At 31.7% G+C, this 20,005-nt stretch overlaps 1 protein-coding gene across 10 annotated transcripts in view; it reads right to left on the bottom strand.

Moving 5' to 3' along the window:
- Flii (FLII actin remodeling protein) overlaps positions 1-20,005 on the bottom strand; it is a 198,619-nt gene that overhangs the window by 99,611 nt on the left and 79,003 nt on the right. For all 10 annotated transcript variants that reach the window (XR_012480669.1, XM_074256235.1, XM_074256234.1 and 7 more), the window contains one exon: positions 9,846-9,934. Coding sequence is in view for 9 of the 10 variants with exons in the window: in XM_074256235.1 (XP_074112336.1) it covers positions 9,846-9,934 (89 nt within the window). In the remaining variant the exon portion in view is untranslated. The remainder of the gene's footprint in view (positions 1-9,845; positions 9,935-20,005) is intronic.

The following is a 20,005-nucleotide window of genomic DNA, read 5'->3' as shown; positions in this document are numbered from 1 at the left end:
TTACGTGCAGTTCTAAAATATATTTCTTTCGACTTTAAATACTCTTGCACACTACCTGCTACAAGTTCTTTTCCTTTATCGCTCTGGATCATAAAAGGTTTTCGGTCTTTACTACGATCAAAAATATTTTTAAAACCTTGTAAAACTGATTTTGCTGACTTATCTAATAAAGGTTCAACCCATACGTATTTACTTTGGACATCTATTACAACTAAAATAAATAAAACACCATCGTTATAAGTTTTTAAAGATTTTATTTCTACGAGATCAGCCTCCCATCCATCATCTACATTTGTAACATTATAATGGAGTCTTGGAAATTTACGTCTAGTAGGTCTATGCCTAGTGTAAGCATCTTGAGTAGCTAACCAATCATTTACTCTTTCTTCAGGTACATATTTTTTTTTTTGAATTTTTCCACTAAATTACGTGCTCCGGAGTAAGATACAGGGTTAGAAAGGTTGTAATACTTCTTTTTAAGCTTTTCTTCATCTATGGCCATTTAAATGAATTTTTAGACAATTGTTTTTTATCGCCACCGTTTTGTAGAGTATTGTTCGATAAGGATAGAAAATTTTGTGAATTTCCTGATGAATCATTACTTCTCATGTGACGCTGGGGAGTAGAGGTATTAATTAAGTATTTTTTTTTTACTTGATAAACTTTTATTCAAAAAACTACTATTTTCTACAAATTCTCGTGGAGTGTTGATTTCTTGTAAAAATGCAGCAAAAAAATTTGAAAAACGGTTGACCCTAAAGACCATCCCTGCATCTTCCCCCTAAGTTCAGTTATTACGCGCTTGCAATTTTGCCGCTTTTGCGATGTTTTTGAGCTCCTGGAGTTCAAAAATTTATTGTCATATTTTGAGCTCTCCAAGCTCAAAAATAAGATGTTTGATACTTTCGAGCTTTTCGAGCCCACAAGTCTAATAAAAGTTTGATGAAAAAGGATTTTTTTCATTTTCAAACTGCTATAACTTTTAATTTAGTGAACCGATTTTCCCGCGGTTTGCAGCAATCCATGCAATTTTTCGAGTATTATAAAAAATATTTTAACATAATTTGATCAGATGTAAAATTTTAGAGTTTTTTGTTAGAAAATTCCATTTTTTCGATTTTTTCAATTTTTTTCGTTCACGATATCTCACGAACGAATGAACCGATTTTGACGCTGTTGGCGGTGGTCGACGTCGACTTCGGAGGTTGAGAGCTGATTAGTTTTTAGAATCGATCGGTGAAGCCGTTTAAAAGTTATTCCAAAAAAACCACTTTTTGACAAACTTTTTTTGGCAGTTTTTTTGAGATTTCTGAAAATCTACGGGTCCGAATCGGTCCAAACCATATTCAAAATCTAAGTTCAGTCAAGCCCTTTCGAATGCTACCAACCGCGTTTCGATCGGTCGAGCTGTTCAAAAATTTATAAGAGGGTCACACACACACACACACACACACACACACACACACACACACACACACACACACACACACACACACACACACACACACACATATATATATATATATATATATATATATATATATATATATATATATATATATATATATATATATATATATATATTAGGGTGGTCCTTATGTTGGGTTTTTTGAAATTTTTTTCACGATAGTTCAAAATCGGTTCAAAATCTATAAAAAAATCATGCCAAGTTATAGCTCTTAATTTTAATATTAACCCGCGCCCCCCGACGGTCAAAGTTTTAAAGGAAAATAACATGGGAAAAGTTATATTTTTACTTTGGAATTTTTTACGTCATAAACTAACCAACAAATCACATCAAAAATATTTTTTCTAATGCAAAATTTAACGGTCTACAAAAAGGTCTCTTATCATTTTTTGATAATTCTAACGGTTTTGAAGTTATTCGAGGTCTAAATTGAAACTATAATCTTTTTCATAGTTTTTTCTGTTTTTTTGGTCATTTAATAGTTCATAAATCATGAACCGGTTATTCTTTATAATCTCATTGGATTTTTTGTTTTGAAAATTTTCAAAGTAACTGTAACTTTGGAATAATAGTAACACCAATTCATTTTTTTAGTCTGAACTGTCGAACATTTTAAAGATTTTTAACTTTTTTTGGATACAAAAGAAATTCGGGACCTATTGTCTCGATTTTTATTGTTATTGGTACAAATATCAACAAACTCCAATTTCAAATTTTGATTTCTGGTTAAAAACATTTTAGAAACCGATCATGCCGCCATCTATTAGATTTTACTTCAATCTCTAACACTAAAATTAATTCTCAGATTACTCATAACCTACATTTATTTCTCAGCTTAATCAAAATCGTTCAATTACTAGTACTGATGCCTTCTTGATATATAAATAAATTTTTTGAGTTCATTTATCCGATATTTAAGTAATCAGTTAAATATGGAGTTATCACGTTTACGTCAAAACATTTTTTTATTGGTGATGTTGACGTTCAAATCGTAGATAACAAATTACCATCGAAATTGCAAGCTTTGAAAGTGTTATTTTTTTATACACGTATTTTAAATAATACTATCACAGATAGTGTTGCTGCAGTGATTGATGAAATTATTGTGTTTTGGAAGAAAGCTCGAATTCCCGTTCAAGATGTGCAAAGATGTCGAGATAAGTTGAAAAAACTGTATGATGAGTGGCGCATACTTCTTAAACATAGAAATCGGAGTGAAGTTGCTGTGAAAAAACAAAATGAATTTTCCTGTTCATTAAAAAAATTATTTGACATCGCACCGTCAAATGTATTTGAAATGGTTGATGAAAATTCCAAAGAATTCTTGAATAATCAGAGATCAGATGAACGAATTGGTTTTATTGCAAATATTAAGACGAAATACGATGACGATGAAATTGGTGTTAAAAAATTAGAGAAACAATTGGATTTCGAAAAACGAAAATTGGAAAGTGAAAAAGAAAAATCATTATTTGGTAAATTATAATAATCAACTTACTCATTGATATTTTATTATTTTATAGTGAAGATATTTTTTGTCTTATCATTATCCTTTTTTGTAGTCAAAAACGTTGAACTCTTATCAAGCCAAGGAAGTGCTCAATCAGTCTCTAGTGGAGAAGTATACATTCCAACTACTGCCGGCCAATTTAAATCAAGAAATATAAGAGGAACTCACAATATTCTCAACGAAAGAGTTGTAGCTACTTTTGACCGTTGTAAAGTAAGCGACAGAGATGCTGTGTTTATAACTACAGCTATTTGTCAGTCGCTTATCGATTTAAAATTATTAGAAGTGGATATTAATTCCATTATTGTCAATCGATCATCTATTCGCCGATGTCGGCTTACTATGCGAGAGTCAAAATCAATAGAAATAAAAAAACATTTCCAAGACTTAAAGTTATCATCTATTGTTGTACATTGGGATGGAAAATTATTACCTAATTTGTTAAATACAGAAACTGTTCATCGATTGCCTGTAATAATTACTTCAGAAAGTAACGAAATTATGTTAGGTGTACCAACGAGTGAAGATGGAACTGGAATGGCACAAGCTTCTGTAGTTCATAAGACATTATGTGACCGGGGATTCGACATATCTGTAAAAGCAATATGCTGTGACACTACTCCTTCAAATTTAGAAAAATTGTTAGAAAGTGATTTGTTGTATCTTCCATGTAGGCATCATATATTTGAAATAGTCCTAAGATGTCTTCGAAGCTGTTTTTCCAAATACTGTTGGTCCTAATGTTCCACTTTTTATCCGATTCCAAAAGCAATGGGGAGATTTAAATAAACTCAGTTACAAAACAGGTTTAGATGATCCGAAAAATGATAATATCTTGACAAATGAAAAAATTGAATCTATTAGAACTTTTGCGACTGAAACTCTTGCATCACAACTACCTCGTGATGATTACAAAGAGTTATTAGAGCTTACTTTAGTTTTTATCGGTGTCATCCCCGAAAAATTTAGTTTTCGTAAGCCAAGAGCTTGTCACCATGCACGATGGATGGCAAAAGCTATTTATATATTGAAAATGTACATGCTTCGGGAGCAATTGTCATTGAAAAAGGTGAAGATAATAAACTACGGCAAATATGTGTTTTTGTGACAATGGTTTATGTTAAAGCTTGGTTTTCGTCGTCAAATAGTGTCAAAGCTCCGTACCATGATCTACAGTTTATAAAAGAACTCAACAACTTTAAGGCAATCAACAGTAATCTTGCTACTGTGGCAATTAGTAGATTTATGAATCACTTGTGGTATTTATCACCAGAATTAGCAATCATGGCTATTTTTGATGAGGAAGTTTCACAAGAAACAAAATTAAAAATTGTTGCTAAGCTGCGTAAAGAAGAAGAAACAATTGTGATTGATGATATTCCGGAAGAAGACTTGGATTATACTAGTGAAAACTGTAGTGTTAAACGCTTTCAAACTAAGAGCATAACTGAATTATTATATAATGATATTGACTTTTTCGTAACTGCAGAATCGATCAATTTTTTCAATAGATTCGAGTTACAAACAGAATTTTTAAAGATTCATCCTTCTGAATGGGCTCATAATGAACACTATAAAACTGCATTACGATTCGCTAAAAAACTATCGGTTGTGAATGACTGTGCTGAAAGAGGAGTTAAACTAGTGCAAGATTTTTGTAATCATTATACTAAGGATGAAAAACAAATGCAATACGTGTTACAATTGGTTAAAGATCATCGTCAAATGTTTCCTGACGCACTTAAAAAAACTAATGTAAAAACTTCATGAAAGTATCTGTAATTAAAAATAAAAATGGTAATGTTTGTACATTTTCGATTCATTAAAATATTAATAATACACTTCTTTAATTAATTAATACTTTTCACGTAAATTATAGTTCAAAATTATATGCATAAGTAAAAAAAGTAATCTAATATGAATAATAACTCGTCTATGATTGTTGAATTATTAAATTACCAGAAAAAACTATGAAAAAGATTATAGTTTCAATTTAGACCTCGAATAACTTCAAAACCGTTAGAATTATCAAAAAATGATAAGAGACCTTTTTTGTAGACCGTTAAATTTTGCATTAGAAAAAATATTTTTTGATGTGATTTGTTGGTTAGTTTATGACGTAAAAAATTCCAAAGTAAAAATATAACTTTTCCCATGTTATTATCCTTTAAAACTTTGACCGTCGGGGGGCGCGGGTTAATATTAAAATTAAGAGCTATAACTTGGCATAATTTTTTTTTATAGATTTTGAACCGATTTTGAACTATCGTGAAAAAAAAATTTCAAAAAACCCAACATAAGGACCACCCTAATATATATATGGGGTATTCCATGCCAAATCGACCACTTTTGACCCCGACCCTTTTCGATTTGGCATGGAATACCCCATATATATATATATATATATATATATATATTAGGGTGTTTCAAAAAAAGACGAATTTTTTTTTTTCATTTGGTGTCTAAAAATTGATAGTATACCTAAAAACAAAAATTTTGGCGCCCATGTGAGCTCTTAATATCAATAGTAAGATTTGCCTGTATCCATTTCTTTATTTTCCATTTAAATAACACGGGAAAAATTTTTTTAATTTTTTAATTTTTATTACTTTGGAACGGTTCATCGTAACAACAATCTGAAAAATGATATTAGTAGGAAATTTTACGCTCTACAAAAAACGTCTGAAGACCAAAGTTCCTCAGATTAACGGCTTCAAAGATATCCGCGGTCAAAAATAACACTAATAAAAAATTTCAAATATTTTCCAATAAAATTAAAAAACAAAATATCACATGCTATATTTTAATTATTTTTTATGTTAAATTACTTTAATTCCGTTAACCTGAGACTGTAAACTTTTTTTTTTTTACTAATTAATTCAATACTTAACTCACGAAATGCACTAATATATAAATATAAACGTTAAAAATGTCACATAAATGATTTTTTGGTCTTTCTTATAACAAATTTATTTTATATTTTATAAAATTTATAAATTTTTGTAAGAGGAAAATGTAAAGTTCCTTATTACACAAACTCACCAAACACTCATCATTGCATATTATTCAAAATAATATGAAAATTCTGTAAATACGTTAAATCAATTAAATCTACTATAAAACTTGATCAAATGTTTTTTATTTGAAAAATATCAACAGAGCTTTATTTAGCTCTGTCGGTACAGAGTATTATACTCATTTAATTTGAGTGTTGTAGCTAATAAGCTCTGTGTTGGTAAGCCTGGTTGTTCGGTACTAACTTCATTTAGTTGCTTTGCTCTCAACGCTTTACTATATCTTCTCGTCATTGTCTTTGTTCATTGATACTGACTGTCTTTTCAATCCGTTATATTATTAATTTAATTTCCACCTGACTGTAGCCCTCTTGAAGGAGGGTAACAATGCGAGCCACATCTGTGGCAGCTAAATGTCGACGAGGCATATCAAAAGGTGCTTATCAAAGAAAAGCTTACATAAAATTCACGTAAGGAATTTAGGCTAAAAAGAAAACGTAAAATTCAAGTTTTGTGTGAGGAAAAGCCGAACTCCGCGGGGGGTATATCAATTTGTTTTTATTGAATTTTTAAAATGAGATTTAAAACTAAGGCAGTTGTAGCGGACAGAAAAAATTGAGTTAATTTTTTTGACAATAGTGAAGCATTCTGAAGACGATAAAAAAAAATTAAAAAAAAATTTTTGATAAAAAAATTTTCGAAAAAATTTTCGAAAAAATTGAAAATATTTTTTTTTTTTTTTTTCAAATTTCTTGAAAAATCAATCTCTTTGATCGAAAAATAAAGAATTTTGAAAAAAAAATTTTTTTCAATGGAAAAATGAATAAAAATCACAAAATTGCTCATAATGGTGATTTTTGCGAAAACAGAGAATTTGAAGCTTCTGGGCACTATGAACAAAAAATCGCAGCGCTTTGAATTTCTTAGGGATTTTAGGGGACACTTTGAAGTTAAAAATTACCAACGATATCCTTCGTTCATCCATTTTATCCAAAGTTATACCAAGTTATCCAAATATCCTTAATTATGCGAATTTTTGTCTTTTTTCAGTCCGAGTTTTCAATTCAAAAAAAATTTTTTCTTCAAAAGCAGTTTACGTTCTCTTATAGAGAATATTGTGTAGTTTTCAAAACCCTCCTTCGATTTCCTATATGGTCATTATTTCCAGAGTTATTGATTTCCAAAGTCAAAAAAACCTTTTTTGCTTTGATTGACGATAACTCCGCGGCAAATTATCGTACAGGCTTTTTGATTACGTCAAATTAAAGGGTATTAAATTTACTAAAAGAGTTTTTAAACGAAACAATCGAAAAAATTTTTTTGAAGCCCGTAGACCTTTTTTAAGACGAAAAAAAATTTCGAAAAATTTTTTTTCAGTAGTTTTCTTAGGATTTCTCCAGACCTGAGATGACAAAAAATTTTCATGGTCATATCTAAAAACTAGACACTTGGAGCTACAATTTGCTTTTTTTTTTTTTTTTTTTCTGTGTGATCATTTTCCTCGGAGTTACAGCTCGCTGAAAATCACCAAAAAATTTGGAATTTTTTTTATATCCCTTAATTTTTGTGACTAGTGTATATTAGTGCATTTCGTGAGTTAAGTATTGAATTAATTAGTAAAAAAAAAAAAGTTTACAGTCTCAGGTTAACGGAATTAAAGTAATTTAACATAAAAAATAATTAAAATATAGCATGTGATATTTTGTTTTTTAATTTTATTGGAAAATATTTGAAATTTTTTATTAGTGTTATTTTTGACCGCGGATATCTTTGAAGCCGTTAATCTGAGGAACTTTGGTCTTCAGACGTTTTTTGTAGAGCGTAAAATTTCCTACTAATATCATTTTTCAGATTGTTGTTACGATGAACCGTTCCAAAGTAATAAAAATTAAAAAATTAAAAAAAATTTTTCCCGTGTTATTTAAATGGAAAATAAAGAAATGGATACAGGCAAATCTTACTATTGATATTAAGAGCTCACATGGGCGCCAAAATTTTTGTTTTTAGGTATACTATCAATTTTTAGACACCAAATGAAAAAAAAAAAATTCGTCTTTTTTTGAAACACCCTAATATATATATATATAAAGATACCCAAAGTATACTTGTACGTATCTTCCTGCATATTGGACAATTTTGTATACTCTTGCAACCTTGAGGCTCAAGCGTAACAATAGCGATTTCGATACAAAATTAACAATTTTTTATTTTTTAAGCTGAAATTTTTTTCAATTCCAAAATTCCAAAATTTTTTTTTTCTAGACCATCCCTGAACTATAACGAACAAAACAAAAAAAAATTTTGAAAATCGGTTTAGCCGTTTTTGAGTTTTAGCGAGACTAACGCACAGCAATTGATTTTTATATATATAGATGCGCGCGCGCGCGTGTGTGTGTGTGTGTGTGTGTGTGTGTGTGTGTGTGTGTGTGTGTGTGTGTGTGTGTGTGTGCCAAGTATGTGACCCGCTGATAACTTTTGAACGGCTTGACCAAATCGAACAAAACTAGTGACGTTCCAAAGAGTTTCATCAAACTTAGATTTCCTGAAAATTTGAACTGATTCGGACCGATAGATTTTGAGAAAAATCAAAAAAACCCCAAAAAATTAAGAAAAATTTTATTTTTAAATGTGGTTTTTTTGGAATAACTTTTGAAAGACTTTTTCGATCAACTCCAAAATCTAATCAGCTTTTAACCTTGAAAAACCACATCGAATGTCGTTTTGAAAATCAAAATCGGTTGATTCGTGCATGAGTTATCGTTGTCGAAAGAAGACCAAAAAAAGTATTTTTTCGGAATTACTTCGAAATTCCTAGATCGATCAATTCGAACTTAAAAGTTTTTTATGGGGCCTTAAACACCGCGTCGATCGCCGCCAAGAACGTGAGAATCGGTGCATTCAGTCAAAAGTTATTGCAATTTGAAAATTCAAAAATAGTCTTTTATTAAATCTCTATCAGACTTTTGAGCTCAAAAGCCTAGAAAAGCTATCTCTTTGAGCTCGGAGAGCTCAAAATGACACGAAAATTATATTTTTGAGCTCAAAGAGCTCAAAAACGTAATAAGTGCAATTTTGAGCGCTTAAATATGGAACCAGCGGGAAGTTGCAGGGATGGCTTGTAGGGTCAACCGTTTTCCTAATTTTTTTCATGTAGTGAACTATAAAATGCACACTCAACATTGATGGTTTTTTTATAAACATTCATATCTCAAAACCCACCTTCAATTTTTTTTGCAATCATTGATAGCTGAGAAATCGGTGGTCAGAGACAAAATCTTCCTATTCCATTCCAAGTCTGATATCTCATCGAAAAATGGTCGTACCAGAGTTAACACAACGCAAATTGAAGCTAAATGATTAAATTATTCGTTTCATATTGTGAATGAACCAGACAAATTTTTCTCAAGTCCATGGACCATTCTCTTATATCAAGATCTTAACACTAAAAACTTTAAACTTTAAATTGCTTTTTTAAGACCTCGACATGAAAATTTCTAACGATGACACAACCATTCGAGAAACTGCTGAAAATTTATAACTTTTATTTCCCTTCAAATTTTGGAACGAAGTTCCTTATGGCGCGTTGAGAAAGGGGGCTAGACGGAAAAAATTCTTACGAAAAGTTGTCACGACACTTTTTGCTATAGTATGCTATTGTAAGCTATTGTAAACTTCGTTCCATTCGGGTGTCCCTTGACACCTCTCAAGTTTTTTCGATATATTCCCGTTAATATATCATCAAAATGATTTAAAATCGATCAGCATTTTATTAATCGTTTTAAACTCATTCAATACTCTGAAGATATTCAATAAGTTATATTATTAATCTATACGTATTCATAAAATGAATTACCTTCAAAATTTTTGCTTGATCCTGGTCAGCTTCCTCTTGATCACGACGTTTCCTAAGCCGCAATCTACGAGCTGTTGGATCTTTGCTACCTATTAGAATCAGAACTATTATAGTTTTACTCGAAAAAATTAATCATGGTTAACTATCAAACGAAATTTGATGAATAAATAAATCTATTTACAAAGAATTTGATTTTAGATATGCTAAGCACAGGAATCAAAGTAAATACAAAGGAAATCCTCAGTTTTAAAGTGAACTAGAAATTAGAATTGCCTGCTAAACGCACGCGCTCTAACCCCAAATTAATAAGAAATCAGGATGCATTTTTTCGATTAGTATTGAGAGTTTGATACAAAACTAACTTTACTTTAGTCGTCAATTTTATTTTATATGATTGAAAAAACTAAAACCCAAATAAAATTTAACTTTTTTAAATCTGTTAAGTATAGTCAAAGCTGTACGTGATTGTCTTCAAGAAAACTGTAGTAAATTCTAGATTCTTGCAATTAGGTGTTTAAGTATCGTGTGTGTACACAGTAAGTTATTCAGAGAGTTAATAGTTCTAAACAAACAGTATCGGCTTATCTCATTTACTCATAGTCTACCGAAATATTTCTTGTACTTATTGTTAGTTGTAATTTCATTACATTCAAATAAATACTTTGATTATAATTATTAATCCTACTGAAAATTTATTCAATAACAACAGGTTATAAGCCCAGATTGTGCGAAATATAAAAAAAACACCATTCGATCACACTCGAAATGGAAGGTCGATTTCATAGAATGAATGATCATCTTGTCTCAAGAACTTTCGTTTGACATTGAATGAAATTTATTGCAACATATATAAGTAAGTTATATTACACATTGCCTGAAATGGTTCAATTAAACTCTTAACTTTGATAAAATAACTAATAATTATCAAAATGTCAATGTCATGTACATCAAATTAAAGGTAATTTCATTAGCTATCACACGAACTTATCAAGAATCAGCTATCTTTTTTCAATGAAAGTTATTCATCAATGTAGTCACCGAAAATGTGATTCTCACTGTTTAGGTAATTTTGAAACGCCACCATGTGTTTATTTATTTACGAATTTCGCTCATCCTCGAACTCATTCGCGGTTATTATCCAAAGAATATGTGTGACAAATTTAATCTAGATCAATCAAGAACTGTAAACACAATCGCAGCAACATCCTGCGTTATATTACATGTTGTAACGGAGTGATCGTAACCCGTTAAAGACTCTTTTATCCACACTTGGGTATAAAAATTGTTTTCAATAGGGTAAATGACACTTGAGAAATTCTTTTATTATTATTTTTATTAGCCGATTTCATAAAAATTAAACTATTAAAGCCGTCTTCATATCGCAACTTTTGAAAAATTTAGTCACTTTCTGGCTCAGTTTTTCGAGCTGATTCAGAATATGTAGTTCGTTTAAAAGTTGATGTATATGTGTCGGAGAATAAAGTACAGTAGAGTATTTTCTGACGAAGAGAAGAGTATTCTTTAGAATTTATTTATTTTTTTTTTATTTATTAGTAATAAATGCCAAGGCACAAGCCAAATGGCAAGGTATGGAATACAAATAATTTTTGTGTAACTGTAAATTTACAAAAATAATATAGATAATACATGAAATTAACAAGCGTATAAATGTAAAAGTAATAAAAGAATGTGTTATGCTTAACAATATTAATAATTTGAAAAGTGCATTTGGTAATAATTTTATGATTAAATTGTAGTAAGATTTAAATAAGTCAATTTCTTATTTGAACTACGAGTTAACTAAAGACTTGTATATAGCTAACTAAATAAAACAACATATCATATCATTGCAATGTTGATATGATAGGCAATTTCAATTCCTTCCTTTTAATTTTATAAAGCTTAAGTAATTCAGGGCTATTCATTCTTTTCGCTCGTTTATATAATAAATTACGTTCCCGACATTTAGATTTAAGTTCTTCAGTTATCCAACAATTTGAATTGCCCTTAATTTTGCGAGTTACAAATGGAGCGTACTCATCAAGTAATTTAAGGACATTACACAGAAAGAATGACAGTAAATCATTAGGACTAAGGCTATCAATGGTTTCATTATCAATATTTAATACTCTCATTATAGAATCAGATAATGCAGTATGATCACAATTTCTAAAATTTCTATAAGTCATTGTTTTATCCGACGTCTTTGGGAAATTTATAATATATTCACAAAATAGATAATCATGTCCTGAGATAAATGGTGAATTAGATTTAAAAAATTTACCTAATTTAGTTTCTGAATCTAATAAAATTACATCCAGCCACGAATCTTTTGATCCACTATGATGTGTAGCATTAAATGGAACGCCAAATAACACCGATTCAAAAATAAATGAACTTAGATGATTAGACGACCAAGTTTTCTCCAATAAATTACAATTTAAATCTCCTGCAATAACAACATTTTTGTAATTGGATGAATACTTGAAAAACATGTTGAAGAAATTAAACAGCGTATGACCATTGGGACGTCGGTAAACACAGGATAATAAAAGATGCGAACCACTTGCAAGATTGACATCTAGTATAAGAAATTCAGGAGTATTTAAGTCATCAGAAAATGATAAATGTAGAATATTGGCTTTGAAAGCTTTATGTATGAGACAAGCTACTCCTCCACCTTGAACAAAACGTCCAGTGTCTGAATGAACTAAATTTCGATCTCTCCTGTAAACAACATAATCTGGAAGTGCAAAAATACTATTGTCGATAGTTGGTTTTAACCATGTTTCAACCAGCACAATAATATCAGGATGTAAGTCAGCTATTAGATTATGTAACTGTGCAATGTGACCTACAAGGCTATTAACATTTAAATTTAGTACTCTTAAAGTTGTATTAGAACTATTTATTGTTGGCTTATTTAAATCTAATTTTTGTTAATCTAATTTAATTAAATCTAATTCAGAATTTATAATAATACGATCGGAATCGTCGTTTTTCTTAACATACAATACACTGTTTCTCACCCATGCATATTTAAATTTACAAAGCTTTGCTTTTTCTTTTGTTTTTAACCATAACTTGTATAGATCTGAAGGTAAATATTCGTTAATGTAGATATAACCACTAGATGAACCAGCATAATCAGGAAAGATCTCTGCAACACGTAGATATCTCGAATTCTTCTTGGCACTTATGATATGATTGCGCAACTCAACTGATTTCATTCTTAGCATATAGGAATTATTTAGTGGACGAGTAGGCGGGCGATTTGAATCGTTATCGACACTGATCACTTTTTTATTATCTAACTTCCTCACAGTAAGAATATCATTTATTAGATGAGATATTGCTAATTAGTCAAAAATGGCCGATGAGACCTCTAAGGGAGTAAGTTTTGCATCTACTGAATCAGGTATACCTGATAGTAGTAAATCTGAGGTGATCAGTGGGGCCTTTAGATTGGAGGGTCCAGCTTGCTCAGTTTTTAGTTTGCTCACTTCATTCAAAAGCCGAGCAGAGTTGGCAATCGTTTCTTTCTTGAATTCACCAAGATCAGTCTCAAGTTTTGCAATACTCGTAGCATTTGTGGTGACATTTGCTTGTAACAGATCAATTCGTTCACCAAATGCGTCCAATTTTTTGGATACCTCCTCATTTGATGATAAAAATACTGTCATCATAGATGTTAATTTTTCATCGGTACTCATAGAGTTCTAATTTTCCGGTAATTTAGGAAGGTCCGTCATTATGGACATAGGTGTTAAAGGCGAGAAAACATTATCTGATATCGGAGAATTTAAAACCACAGGACTAATTGGTGTTGATGGTGATGAAGTTACTGACTTGTAAGAGGAAGCAGATGAATTTTTATCTGAGATCCTATTTCTTGACGTGGAGACTGAGGCTAAATTTAAGGTAAGCGGTGAACGATTTGTGCTTTTTATTAAACTATCAGCAGCAGATTTGCTCCTCGTCCTGATCTCACTAATAGTTAAGAGATGACCAAATTTTTTAACACAACAAGTTTGAGCAGATTTATTCTTTATAGCATCACATAAACAATTTCGATGAAATTGTTGTTTACAAGAGAAGCATGTAAGTGGTGACTTTGTTACTTTTTGACAAATAAAGCATAGTTTTAAAGTCAATGACATAACACACTTGGTGGCCAACACTCTTGATAGTTAATAAATAATCAAAGTCACTGTAAACATACTGGCGTTAAGATGTTAACTTATTGATGCCTCATTTATTTTAACACATCAGCAGATTTATTTCATGAAAATGTTATACACTAAGAATTCATAAATTAGAAAGTCATCAGTAAATGACATTGGGGATTACATATACAATAATGACAGCATGACACATCTATTGTATACAACTAATGTACATCAGCAGCACTCAGACCTTGAAAAAACCAAGAGTTGCGCACAGAACCGAAATGATAGCCAAATGAGTAACCAATAATCCGATGAACAAAAGTCAATAAACAAAGAATAATAAATAATAACTCTTCACTATTTACCACAACAGAGATTAATATCTCAAACGATAGCACAAAAAATTCTGATTATAACGATACCAAACAGTATAATATTGATAGCGAAAATAACTTGATATAAAGAAAATACTAGGAGCTCAAAATAAATACGACTTGTATGCTTACAGTATACACACAGAATATTTCTATTTGTAGTAATTTTAAGAAATGTACGGTTACTTTGATATTTTGTAAAATAAGGTTCAAATAATTTGTTTTATTATTGTAGGCTTAGGCCTAGGTAGACACATGGCTGTCAACGTAGTCGGAATCCCAGGTAGGACGATAGGGGTATCATAAAATTAATAAGAAAAGAGAAATGTGCAGCAGGCAGACTATTTGAGGACAGTTTGTGAATTTCCAACAATAACTCCTGCCTCTCTGACATATATATATATATATATATATATATATATATATATATATATATATATATATATATATATATATATATATATACAGGGTGATCCAGGATTACTTTTACAGCAAAAATATTCCGATAGAGGAGACAATTTTAAGCAGAAAACTTCTGAGTAATGATTGAAAAATTTGAGTGGTTTTTGAGTTATTGAATATTTCAGTTAACCAATCAAATGTGAGATTTAGACTTTAAAAAAAAAAAAACCAAAGAATAAATAATAAATTGAGCTGTGTTGCGATTTTATTAAAAAAAATAAGCAGAAAGAACTCCAGGTTGCTCATTAGAATAATAACAAGGACTTTTATGGGAAAAATGAAAAAGATGAACTCTAGACTGCTTCTCAAGATTATAATCAGTACTTTCATCAGATGGAATACGAGGACGACTTTCCAACTGATCTTTAGAATCATACGAAGGAGTTCCTGACATGACAAACGATAAAACGTCATTTAGAAACATAACTGAGATCATGATGAAGTAAATAAGATAAAATTAAATAAATTATATTTCAAGGTACTAACTTGATTAATTTATCAACTTAGCCTAAATTACATTATCACAACTAGGTTATTATTTTCAAGCAAAGTCATTAGCATGAAAAACTTATGTGATTGAACATAGCTACAGAAGTTGTTCGAAATGCCTTCCATTATTTTGAACGCAATGCCGAAAACGTTTAACAAAATTTGTGCCACAGTTATTAGTCATCTCCCGCGTGATTTTATTGAGGCAATCAGTGATTTTTTTCCACAAAGTTTTCTCATCATTGACAGGATGGCGATAAACATAGGCTTTAACATGAGCCCATACGAAATAATTCAACGGATTGAGATCTGGTGATGTAGGAGGCCAATTTATTATTCCGCCTCGACCGATGTAGCGATTGCGAAAATGTGCCCGAAGCCATGCTTGAGAAGCTCCTGCTGTGTGAGTCGGAGCGCCATCTTGCTGAAACCACATTTCTTAATAAATTCTCAGTGGGATTTTTGCCTCTCGACATTCTTGTTGCAGATGTTGGTCGAGAAAATCCACATATAATTCGGCTGTTAAATTTTCTTAAAACTCATAAAGGCCAACCTATAATAAATATTTAAACATTAATTCCATAACTTCACGAACCAAAATTTGGTAAAAAGAAATCATCATAAATTTCATTTACAATAGAATAGTGCATTGGCCAAAGTGGATGCCGGCCCAGATGTTGATGGAAAATCGGTATTAGTGATTGCGAACAACCGTGCAATGAGGTTTTTCTTCAGCATATCAGTGGGAGCTTCGGATATTCCAAAATGAATTTCGGCTAAATTTACTTTCATCCGTATACAAACTTTTCTTCAAACAATTATTATCGTTTTCAATTCGATTCAAGAGTTTCTGACAGAAAGCAACATGAACTAGATAGTCTTCGGGCTTTAACTCTTGAACTCGTTGATAATGATGAGCGTGAAGTTTTTCTTCTTTCAACGTTCGTTACACAGTACCATACGATAGATTTAATTGCTGAGCAACTCCACAAATAAAAATCTCTGGATCTTCTTCGACAACATCAATGATGGCCTCTTCGTTATCATTATTTCTTGCATGACGTGGTGCATCAGTTTCTCTACGATTTAGTCAGATATTACCTGACGCACTTAATCGGCTGACGGCATCAAGAATTACTGGAGAACTTCGACGTCACCGATTCGGTAATTGCTCTGCATACCTGCGTCTCGCTTCAGCAGCATTACAATTAGCCATGCCATAAAAAAGGACTATGTTAGCATACTCTTCAGCACTACATTCAACCATATTACACTGATATTTGAGAGAAATCGATTAACCACTGTGTAAACTTTTAGGTAAGTAATTGAAAGCAATGACACAAGCTATCTGCAGTGAATTAATTAATGTGACATAAATAAAAAACAATCTATCTCAAGAAGAACATGGTAATAAGCGTACTCTCCTATTTCAAATTAACAAATAATAGATAGAAGAATAAAATTTAGAATATATCATTTTCTACATCGTCTTCACCCAAACTGGCTGCAAAAAAACGCCCAGAGCTACCATTATCGTTATCTGGGTTGCCAGTAGTAGTAAAATCAATCGCAGCGGAGTTGACTTCATCAATAATCACATCAAGGATAAAATTAAGAATATTTTTAGGGCCAATATCCAAGACAAGTAGAAAGACAATAGCCAGATCAGAATGCAGGATAGAATTGCGAACATTTTAAGAGTTAACATATAGGACAATTTAGGTTGATTAAAAAGACGGTATGAATGACATTAAATAGATGAGTACTTTATTGGTTAAATCAAAATACAGCAACTGTATACCGGGGCTGGCTAAGTATCGACTAGGCCTCAGGGAACTAGGAGGAGTACTATCTCCGAGGGTACACCTGTCCCTAGTTAAGATAACCCGCTCCACTTCGTAAGATGCGCTGGTAAACTAAAAGCATGGATCGCCCGACTAGAAATTTCAGTGTGGTAGTGATTTAGCGCAAGTAAGGCATGCCGAATTCCAAACTTGCGGTAAGTGAGGCATCCAAACCAGACCCAAGTTTGGGAAGTAACGCAATTGCGAGGCTCAGCCTTACTTGGCTTACTGATTAGGCTGCAGTTTGGAAACCACACTTGCTAGTGACTATCTAAACCTCATTTGGTCCGAACTTGGCTGCTTAAGTAGGCAGCAATACGGAAACCAAATTCGCAAGAAAGAATCCAAATTTTATTTTTTCTTGGTTTTTAGCTTTTTTATTATCAAGCGAAAATTAATAATAATAAATACTTATTTTTTTATCTACTTTTACTATTTTAATTATACATATTGAATTTAGGACTGAATTTTTCAAATGTTGCGTAAAAAAAAAAACAAATTTTCTTTTGCTTTTATTTAATATTATTTTTTATTATTTGATTTTAGTTTTTCGGTAAGTTGTTTTTTTTTCTTTTAATTTTTGGAGTGTTTTTTAATATGAAGAAGTTTCTTTTGATTGGTAAATTTGATAAGTCAAGGGGGAAGGAGATGATGTAGGAATTAAATACGTTGGTCACACATAACAATTAACTTTACTTCACACTCGCCTTAATAGTAAATATAATTAGTAATTATTAATTATTAAAAATCGTACATGTCGAACGCGAAACTCGAATACCGTATCCGACGCACGAGATCCCTATACCATACTGCGACGCTACGCTGATGATGAGCGACCTCTTGCCTCAAGATACTTATAAGCTCAATCAATGTTCGGTTTTCTGAATTTAAAACTAATAGGATTCGAATTAGGCTGGCCTAAGTTTGAAAAGCCAAGTTCGATCCAAAATGGAAAAATTAAGGTTATCGTTACTTCAAACCAGTTCGGCATTCTCATGACATATCAGACTTAAGGGAGTATTCTAGTCTAGAATTTTGAAAAAAAAGAAAAAAATTTTTTTTATAATTCGATAGTTTAAATATTCAAAAATATTTTTCTAAAAAGATTTTTCAAATTTCAAATTATTTTCAAAGTTACAGCCGTTTTAGTGTCGTGGCAACTAGACCGGTTTTAGCGGACGACTGAAACAATAGACTATGGACGGTCCGAGCTACCTGAGTATGAATAGCTTTCTTTCTTTCTTTTTATATACTTTTAGTTTACTATATCAATAGTCTGAAGGTCATTGTAACGTATTATACAAGAATCTATACTCAATTTGTTTTTAGGTTGAGTTAGTTCCATGTAAACCTCGAAGCTGTGAAGAAGTATAAGTAAGTGAGAAATTACGCGTGCATTCTTGTGATATTCTTTTAAAATTAAAGTGAATATTTGCTGATTCTTCTAATATGGATAGAAAAGGTTCGAGGAAAAGTCCTCATCGTCCAGGCAAACTAGAAAACGGACGTTCAGCGGTAGTCAACATACTTTGGAAGAAGATTTATCTTTTACTAGTGCATCAGCTGCAAAGTTGAAGAGTTCAAATGACGATGAAATTCTCATTGATTATAATTTTGGTTATTGTATATTGGAATTCTGTTCTGTTTTTTCATCTCTTGCACTGATGATAATATGTGTTAGATGTAAGCAAAAAATGTCATTTTCTCGGACAGCTGCACGAGGACTGGGATTTAAAATTGGGGTACAATGTGGCTGCAAAGACACACGTTATATTCAGTCATGCGCATTAGTAATTAAAGCATTTGCAATAAATCGTCGGATCGTTACTGCTATGAGGCTCATCGGAGTTGGGAGAGAAGGTATCAATACATTCTGTAGTATTATGAATATTTTAGACACGGTTTGACTATTGGTACATACTATAATTGTCTTGATAATCTACATTTGGCTGCGTCAACTATTTATAACTTGATAATTTCTAAAGCTGAGAAAAAAAAAGAGTGAATTAATTACAGCCTCAGATTCGAATGCGGACCCTACACATTTTACAGTTTCTGGCAATGAAACGTGGAAGAAGAGAGGGTTCAATTCACTTTTTGGAGTCACTACACTTGTAGGTAAATACAGTAAGAAAGTTAAAGACACAGGCGTGAAGTCCAGTTTTTGCCAAGGGTGCGATTATTGGAAGAATAAAAAAAAAGACGACATCAGTGCTTATGAAGACTGGTATGACGAACACGAAGATTATTGCACAATAAATCATCAAGGAAGTGCTAGGAAGATGGAAGTTGACGCAGTGGTGGAAATGTTTAGTAGATCCGAAGAAAAGCAAGGTGTAAAATATGTGAAGTATATCGGAGATGGCGACTCGAAGACTTTTAAAGGTATCCTTAATATAGATCCTTACAAAGATGACCCTGTTGTTATTAAAAAAGAATGTGTTGGACACGTCCAAAAACGTATGGGATCGCGTCTCCGGAAGGCAAAAAAAAAATCCTGGAATTGGTGGTAAGGGTGTTGGTAAGGGTTTATTAGAACGTTACTTGGGCAGCGAAACTCAAAATAACGAGTCACATAACTCTTTAATATGGCCATTTGCACCCAAACATATCCATGCCGGGTCCCAGACAATTGAGATTGCTAATTGTTTAGCAGTTTCCACTTTCAATGAAGGCTTTTATCCTATATTACAAATAATGAGTCTAATGGGAATAAAAATAGGTCTGGAATCCCATAGGTTTGCTGTTAGGCGCAACGCAGTAAGGATGAAGTGGTCTGCTTCAGATGCTTTAAAAGAGGAAAGAACTGCTCGTTATACTGA

Source organism: Cotesia typhae, unplaced genomic scaffold (assembly GCF_013202065.1).
Source record: "Cotesia typhae breed Kobodo isofemale line unplaced genomic scaffold, CoteBio_Ctyphae scaffold_152, whole genome shotgun sequence".
Classification (NCBI taxonomy): domain Eukaryota; kingdom Metazoa; phylum Arthropoda; class Insecta; order Hymenoptera; family Braconidae; genus Cotesia; species Cotesia typhae.
Note: the sequence above shows the minus strand (reverse complement) of the source record. Positions and strands in the feature narration are given on the sequence as shown.